The sequence below is a fragment of the Nematolebias whitei genome, chromosome 21 (assembly GCF_014905685.2).
Source record: "Nematolebias whitei isolate Nwh7 chromosome 21, NemWhi1, whole genome shotgun sequence".
In the NCBI taxonomy this organism is placed as follows: Eukaryota; Metazoa; Chordata; class Actinopteri; order Cyprinodontiformes; family Rivulidae; genus Nematolebias; species Nematolebias whitei.
Window position 1 is genome coordinate 31,017,966 of NC_056518.1, and position 7,566 is coordinate 31,025,531.

The window sequence follows — 7,566 nt, forward strand, 5'->3', positions numbered from 1 at the left end:
TCCATCCATCCATTCATCTAACTGTCCATCCAGCCATCCAGCTAACTGTATATCCATCCATCCCCTGCTTCTTCCATTTTGGGACATGGGGGTCACTGGTGCCTATGTCTATCAGTCACTGTGCAAGAGGCGGGGGACACCCTGGACAGGTCTCCAGTCCATCATGTGGACACATAGAGACAAACAACCATTCACTCTCTCTCTCTCACCTAGGGACAATTTAGAGTTGCCAGTCAGTCTAACATGCATGTTTTTGGTCTGTGGGAGGAAACTGGAGTACCCAGAGAAAACCCACGCATGTATGGAGAGAATATATAAACTCCACAAATGTCCCCAAACAGGATTTGAACCAGCGACCTTCTCACTGAGAGGCAACAGCTCTACCAACTGAGCCACCATGCCGCCTTGTTAAATATTAAATTTATGAAAACCATAGAACTGGAGGAGGGAGGACTTTCTTCATGTAAAATCTTTCTGTTTGATAAACGAGTCTTTGCGAGGATGTCCAGTTTTCTTTATCTTCAGAGGAAGTGACTCTTTGTTTTACGACCCGTTTCTCTCCGGTGCCATGGACCAGGCCTGCTTCTCGGCAGACTTCGCCGAGGCCGAGCAGCACCTCCGGGCCCTGAAAGATCTGTGTGAGACTCTGAGCCCTGAGGACGCACACCGCCTGGCCCAGACCCAGCTGGTGGAGTGTGAGACCAGGCTGGCTGCCATCCAGCGTCAGTTCAGTGGAGACAAGGACGCTCCTCAGCCTGAGTCCAGGTGAGCATCTGGAACCAGAATCAGGTTCTGTTCTGAGACCCGGAACCATCGACCCGAGTCAGGTTTTCAGTGCGGGATTGACTCCCCGCACCGCCTGCCACCATTTATTTTTCTTTGAATAACAAGTGTGACTGAAGACGTTTCTATTAAAGTATTTATGAAGGTGACGTCACTTATTTTTGTTGTGTGAAAACGTGAAGATCACAGAAACTTTTTATTTTACAGGATTTTTTTGACTCTTGGGGAAGATCTGAACACACAGAAAGGGCCTAAAAAACCGAGTGAGAAACCTCAGGTCCAGGTGGAGGTACGACTGACCCATCAGGGGTCAAAAAGTATTCACCCCCTTGGTTTTCTGTTTTCTTACAGTCTGTGATTTTGATTGGATTAAAAACAACAATTCTGATTAATGAAGATAATCTGAATAAACAAATGTTTTTAATCATCAGGTGTTATGTGCATATGTATTCACCCCCTTTGAACCATTACTTTCAGAATCCACATAAAGGGTTTAGTCAGACCCAACTGAGATCAGTCTGAGAGTCAGGTGGTCTCTGCATGGACCCACCAGACCACCAGGAGCCAGTTCACGACCATCATCATCTCAGGGAACAAACACGTCACACGTCTGTTGACAAAAGTTATCGAAGGAAACCAGCAGATTGTGTTCAGTCACCGCCTCATCACAACCTCCCATCCTGAGCAGAACACCGGCGACAGTGGGAAGAAACAACTCCCTTTAACAGGAAAAAACCTCCAGCAGAACCAGAACCAGGCTCAGGATGGGCAGCCATCTTCCTCGACTAGCAAGAGTTAGAGAGGACAGGAAAGAGACACAGAATGACCGGACCGGGTGTGGTTTCTGTGGTCCAGGACCGTGGAGACAGACCTGAAGAGACTTGGTGGACCAGGACCACAGAGGTGGACCTGAAGAGACTTGGTGGACTAGGACCACAGAGATGGACCTGAAAAGACCTGATGCTGGACCTGTTGTAGAACGTGACGACACAAAGGTCTTCAGGGGGTGAAAACATGCATTCACCATCGTTCAGTTTATTTAATTGAAGTATTTAATTTAAAACTTGTTTTCTTGTTTGTCTTCATTAATCCAGTGTTTTGGTGGTCAAAGACAGATTATATTTTATTAATCCCAGGGGGAAAGTCAAAGCTATCAAAGACATTTGATTGTGTCTGAGGTTCTGTTAGTGCTGAAGAACTGATCAGTTCTCCTGGTTTCTCAGGTGACACCTGCTCAGGTGGAGAAGCAGCCGTCCACAGAAGAAGTCAAGAAAGAGGCCTTTGAACGGTAAAATGGGTGATCATGTACTGAGCAACACGGTGTTAGATGATTGTTGTGAGTCTTCATCATTTCACCTGGGGGGGTGGTTCCAGGTACGAGACCTGTAAACGGACTCTGCAAGTCCATCTGGCCAAAAACGAGCAGAGCTTCAAGGAGATTCCTTCGGACTCTGTTTCCCTTAAAGGTCTGCACACCCGGCTCCAGGAGATCCAGGTACAGGTTCTTATCTTAGTTCTTAGATGTCACAGAGCAGATAAATGAGTTCACGTTCTGGTTTCTCTTCCAGTTCCTGCGGCAGGAGACGGAGTCCCTGTGGTCCGAGTACGAGTCCCAGTGTTCCCAGCTGAGCCGGGATGCCTCTGTGGAGCAGGACAGGGCGGAGCTGCAGGAGACGTGGCGCAGCCAGCAGCAGAACCTCCAGAGGAGAGGCAGCTCTCTGGGTTCTGCTCTCAGGCAGATCGACTCCACGGAGAACCACATGGTGGACTTCACCGACCGGCTGGACCGGTACCTGAGACAGCCCAAAGACATCAGTGGGTTCAGCCTGTCCAACAGCAACATCTTGAAGGACATCAAGGTCAGCCGGGTGTTTGTAGACATTAATCTCTCAACGTTACGTGAGCAAGACTTTTCTGGAGAGATGTTTCTATTTTCACTGAGACCAAAATAAAATCTTTATTTTAGTCCAGTCCAATCTGTCACTCAGTCTGGAGTTAATTTACAGGTGACAGATGTAATAAGTCTAATTATTCATAAAAAAATAAATGACCATCATTATAAAAAAAAGAAAGATTTTATAATCTGTGCACTCCATCAGCAGTTTTAAATGTATTATTTTATATTAAATATTTATAAAAATTGTATTAAAGCATTGAAAGAAATGTCAGTAAAAATCTAAACAAATGTTTTATTTTAAAATAAAGATAAATTATAAATAAATAAATAGACGGGCAGCACGGTGGATCAGTTGGTAGAGCTGTTGCCACTCGGCGAGTAGATTGCCGGTTCAAATTCCAGCCCAGGACCTTTCTGGGTGGAGTTTGCATGTTCTCACTCAAACACTCAACGCGGACTGTTTTTGCTTTGATCGGCTCCAGATAAGAATTTTATATATAAACTTTATTACTAGACTTTTTCTAGGCTGTAGAACTTTGGTCCATCTCATTTTGGAAGTTCTCTTCTTAAAAAAAGAAGAAGAAAAAAAAGAAAAAACAAAAAAAAAGAATGCAATCTTTGTTTTTACTTTTATTCGACTGAAGTCTGGACTGAGTTCTTCAAACGTATCGAGACTTTGTCCTGGTCCATCAAACATTTTTTTTCATGGACCGCAAAAACTGCAACAAGGACCATTTCTGGCCCATGGGCCTTTACTTTGATGCAGGTGTGTTTTCAGGTTTTTAGACGTAAAGAGAACTTTGCATAAAAATGAGAAGAACTTAATTTGTTTTTAGGTTTGAACGTGCCAGAACTCCAATGGTTCTGATTCTTTGGATCAGGAGATGTTTAGTTCTGGGTTCAGTGATAACCCTCAGCTCTCTTAGGAGCCACGGATCAGAATCGTGGTTTTTTGTTCTGATCCAGAAGACAGGTTTTCTCATCCTGACGGTACAATAATAATTTTTTTTTAATCATTTTGAGCCTCCAACCTTTTTCTCTTTTCTCTAAAGGAACTGGACGACAACATTCAAAGTGAGCTGGATCAGCTGTCCCGACTGGACCCCGAGGCCAGCATCCTTGACCCCAGAGAGTTCTTCCCTCTGACCCGTGAGGTAGAGACCCACAGAACCAGCCTGGACCAGCTCCGACAGCAGGTCCGGAAGAGCGAGGCAGCCGCTCGCGCCCTCGACCGTTTCCTCATGTCCCTGCGAACTGTGGAGGAGGACGTATCTGGAGTCCAAGCAACCCCCTGCAGCGACTCTGTGGTCCTCCAGGACCGTCGGGCCAAGCTGGCTCTGATCAGGCAGAGCATCGACAGCCTGAAGGCCAAGGCGCCTCAACTGGACCTGCTCCTGCAAGGAGCCCGGCTCACCATCACCAGGGACGGAACCCCGGCCTCCTGCCTGGACATGGTGACGGTCCTGCTGAGGAGACTGGAGGACGCTGATGGAGGACTGGCTGCCCAGCAGAGAGGCCTGCAGAAGGAGACTCAGACCAGGTCTTTGGGTCTGAGGAAGAGGACCCTGATCGGGGAGCTGATAAAGCTTCAAGACATGATTGAGAAGCAGAACCTGAGAGAGCCCACCATCCCTGCCGTGCAGCACCTGTAAGTGCCGCTCTGTTGCAACCCTTAAACCCTGAACTTATCAGATCCAGTTCTGATCAGTGTGTGTCCTTTCAGGCTTCGGTCTCTGTCAGATCTGGAGGTCCAGCTGCAGGCCCAACAGTCTGAGCTCCAGAATCTCAGAGAACTGCAAGAAGTGCAAGGAGGAGGAGAGACCCTTCTTGAAGACCTGGAGAGCCAGTGGGGCGAGTGTCAGAGAGTGTTCTGTGACAGGTAGGGCCAACACGAGCACCTGGTTCTGATAATCAAGAACTAAATTCTGGACTCAAGTCTTTAGAAACAATTGAATTGAGAACATCTTGGGAACACCAGTCTATAATCAGCAGATGATTCTCAGCGACATGCTGAGGTTGACTTACAAATCTGAACAAAGTCAATCAAAACTTTTTTACATCATGATGTTTGACCCGGAGCAATACGTTGGTGTCACACCCATCCTCTCTGTGTCTCTCTGCAGGAGGAAGCAGTGCCGACTTCTTCTGGACCTCCTGAAGAGGTTCCAGACCTGCCGCGGTCACCTGAGCAGTGTCATTCAGAAAGCTGAGCAGACCATCACAGATCAGGCTTCTTATGTGGGGAAAGACAACCTGCAGAAAACCTTGATGAAGGTGAGACCTTTAGACAGGACCCATGGGTTCTCACTAACAGAACCGTGGTTCCTCAGATGCGTTCTCACTAACAGAACCGTTGTTCTCCAGGTGTGTGACATGAAGAAGGAGCTGGGGGGTTTCAGTGAGCAGATGGAGGAGATGAGGGGCGTCTGCAGACAGCTCCACTCCGAACTGAAGAAGTTCCCCGACTGCAGCGAGACGCCGTTTGAAGCTGAGGCTCACACACTCATGGACAGCTGGCTGGATGTACGCACGCACGCACGCACGCACGCACGCACGCACGCACACACACACACACACACACAAACTACTTCACCAGCAGGTCAGTGTCTGCAAGTGGAAGGTCTTTCATCTTTTTGTCTTCAAGTATCTATGGTGTTCTACAGGCTCTGTCCTGGGTTCACTTCTTTTTATAATTTGTACAGTTTAGATAAAAATGTGCCACATGCTAATTCTCATTTTTATGCTGATGACACCGTCTAATACTGCACACTCAGTACAACTAGTTTTGAAAAGCTACATGTAACTTTTCATGTGGTTCAGTCCAATCTGGGTGATCTAAAACATTTTAAAGGCTTATAAATCCAAAGTAGTACTGTTTTGTAAAACTAAGCCTCAGTCCAATCCAGTTGTTTTTTTGTTTTTGCAACTTGTAAATAACATCAAACCAGTAACATTTTGTTTCCTTGTGACACCACTGGCTCAAGGTCCACCTTTAAATCTGATGCTGAGCATCTGAGTTAAATTCTTTGTATCATTCTGCAGGTGACGGAGAAGACCGATGCCCACCTGGATAACCTGCGTGTGGGGGTGGAGCTGTGGGAGAAGCAGCTGGTTCTGGGTGAAGAAGTGGAGAACTGGGCCGAAGCCAAGCTGGCCCTGTTTGCAGAAGGTCATCCCTTCCACAACGAACAACACGTTCTTGCCATGAGGGTAAGACCTAATCCACCTGTTCCCTTCAGGAGGAACCAGAGGAACCATCTGAGAGTGTCTCTGGTTTGTAGGAGGAGATCCACACCAACCAGGAGAACATTGAACATTTCCACAGGAAGTCTGTTGAGATCCAGGAGATGCTGCAGAGTCAAGAGGCTCCTCTGGAGTTGCAGGTGAGCTGGTAGATTTATTTTGTACCTCGCTCCTCTATATACCTCTGAACGTGTCGTCCTCTGAACGTGTCGTCCTCTGAACGTGTCGTCCTCTGAACGTGTCGTCCTCTGAACGTGTCGTCCTCTGAACGTGTCGTCCTCTGAACCTTTTAGGTGATGGAGACCCAGCTGAAGAAGAGGATGGAGCAGGTGAAGGAGCTCTTCACTGACTGCACAGATGTATTTGAAGAGCTGATAGCTGTAAGGAAACATCTGTGTGAGAAGATTCAAGAGTGTCAGATGGCTGTGGAGAACATCCAGGGTTGTCTGAGTCTGATTGATGCTTCAGAACCAAAGGCAGAAGCTCAAATCCAGGTACAAAACTGGGTGGAGTACTGTATGGTCATCACATGAAAGAACCTGAGCATCAGTTTGTTGACATGTCCCACACTAGGACATGTATGAGGAGCTGCAGGTCCAGGAGGAGCAGGCCCATGCTGTGCTGAAGGAAGTGGGTCTAGTCTCCAGAGTGGCCAGTCCAAAGGTTCTGGAGGAGCTTTCTGCTGACTGCAGCAGGATGGAGGACACCATCGCTCACACCAAAGACCTGATCCAGCTGAAGAGAGACGAACGGGACAAAGGCCTGATCAGACTCCTCAAAGGTGCGTGTCTAAGGACATGGAGTCAATAAAATTCTGGTTCCTGTAGAACCAGGTCAGAACCAACAACAGTCTTTGTAGGAATGCATATCACCCACTTCACCTGCACTACAGCTTTTAACAAAGACCATGTTGTTTTTTTATTTCTCCAGATGAAAAGGAATCATTTGAGGAATGGTTCCAGGATCTCCAGATGTCAGTCAATGAGTGTTTCGAGAACCCTGAGAGCAGAACGGATGTGGAAACCTCGGTGCAAAGATTGCAAGTAAGACCATAAATCAGCTGACTGGAGGGAACTGCTGTGGACCCATGTTGATGTGTCCTCATGGTTTGTTTCATGTCCCATCAGAGCTTCCTGAAATCCAAGGACACTGAGAGACGTCTGGGTCTGATCCAGGATCAGGTGCAGAGGTCCAGCCAGCAGGTTCCTCCACAGCAGCTCTCTGAACTCAGCATCTGGCTGGAGGAGCAGCAGGAGGAGGTCGGGACCTTTCGGACCCACTGCCAGAACCGTCTGGAACAGATGGAGTCCCTCCTTGGTGACCTGAATAGGTACCAGAACAGGTTGTTGGGTTGCACGCTGACTCACCGCAGAGAAAGTTCTGGTGTGGTGATGTTTTGTTTCTGGTCCAGTCTGCAGAGGCAGCATGAGAACCTGGATGAGTGGCTTCAGAACCACGAAAAGCAGTCTGTGGTCTCAGGAAATCTGAGTGTTCTTCTGAAAGAGCTTCAGGATAAGAGGTGACCTTCAGCAATTCACACAAACTACAAATAAGTCTGCTCATGTGTACTTTCTGAGTACAAGTAACTGCTTTAGGTGTACTTTCTGAGTACAAGTACTGCTCACATGTACTTTCTGAGTACA

General features: G+C 47.4%; 1 protein-coding gene across 1 annotated transcript in view; it reads left to right on the forward strand.

Annotated features, from left to right (window-relative positions):
• The window catches only part of syne2b (spectrin repeat containing, nuclear envelope 2b), a 46,741-nt gene that overhangs the window by 29,551 nt on the left and 9,624 nt on the right, over positions 1-7,566 (forward strand). Inside the window, exons 25-40 of the mRNA XM_037694816.1 lie at positions 578-765; positions 991-1,072; positions 2,007-2,071; positions 2,158-2,278; positions 2,352-2,642; positions 3,733-4,328; positions 4,404-4,559; positions 4,804-4,954; positions 5,045-5,203; positions 5,723-5,890; positions 5,962-6,063; positions 6,217-6,417; positions 6,497-6,704; positions 6,854-6,966; positions 7,051-7,253; positions 7,335-7,442. Of these exons, the coding sequence (XP_037550744.1) occupies positions 578-765; positions 991-1,072; positions 2,007-2,071; positions 2,158-2,278; positions 2,352-2,642; positions 3,733-4,328; positions 4,404-4,559; positions 4,804-4,954; positions 5,045-5,203; positions 5,723-5,890; positions 5,962-6,063; positions 6,217-6,417; positions 6,497-6,704; positions 6,854-6,966; positions 7,051-7,253; positions 7,335-7,442 (2,912 nt within the window). The remainder of the gene's footprint in view (positions 1-577; positions 766-990; positions 1,073-2,006; positions 2,072-2,157; positions 2,279-2,351; positions 2,643-3,732; positions 4,329-4,403; positions 4,560-4,803; positions 4,955-5,044; positions 5,204-5,722; positions 5,891-5,961; positions 6,064-6,216; positions 6,418-6,496; positions 6,705-6,853; positions 6,967-7,050; positions 7,254-7,334; positions 7,443-7,566) is intronic.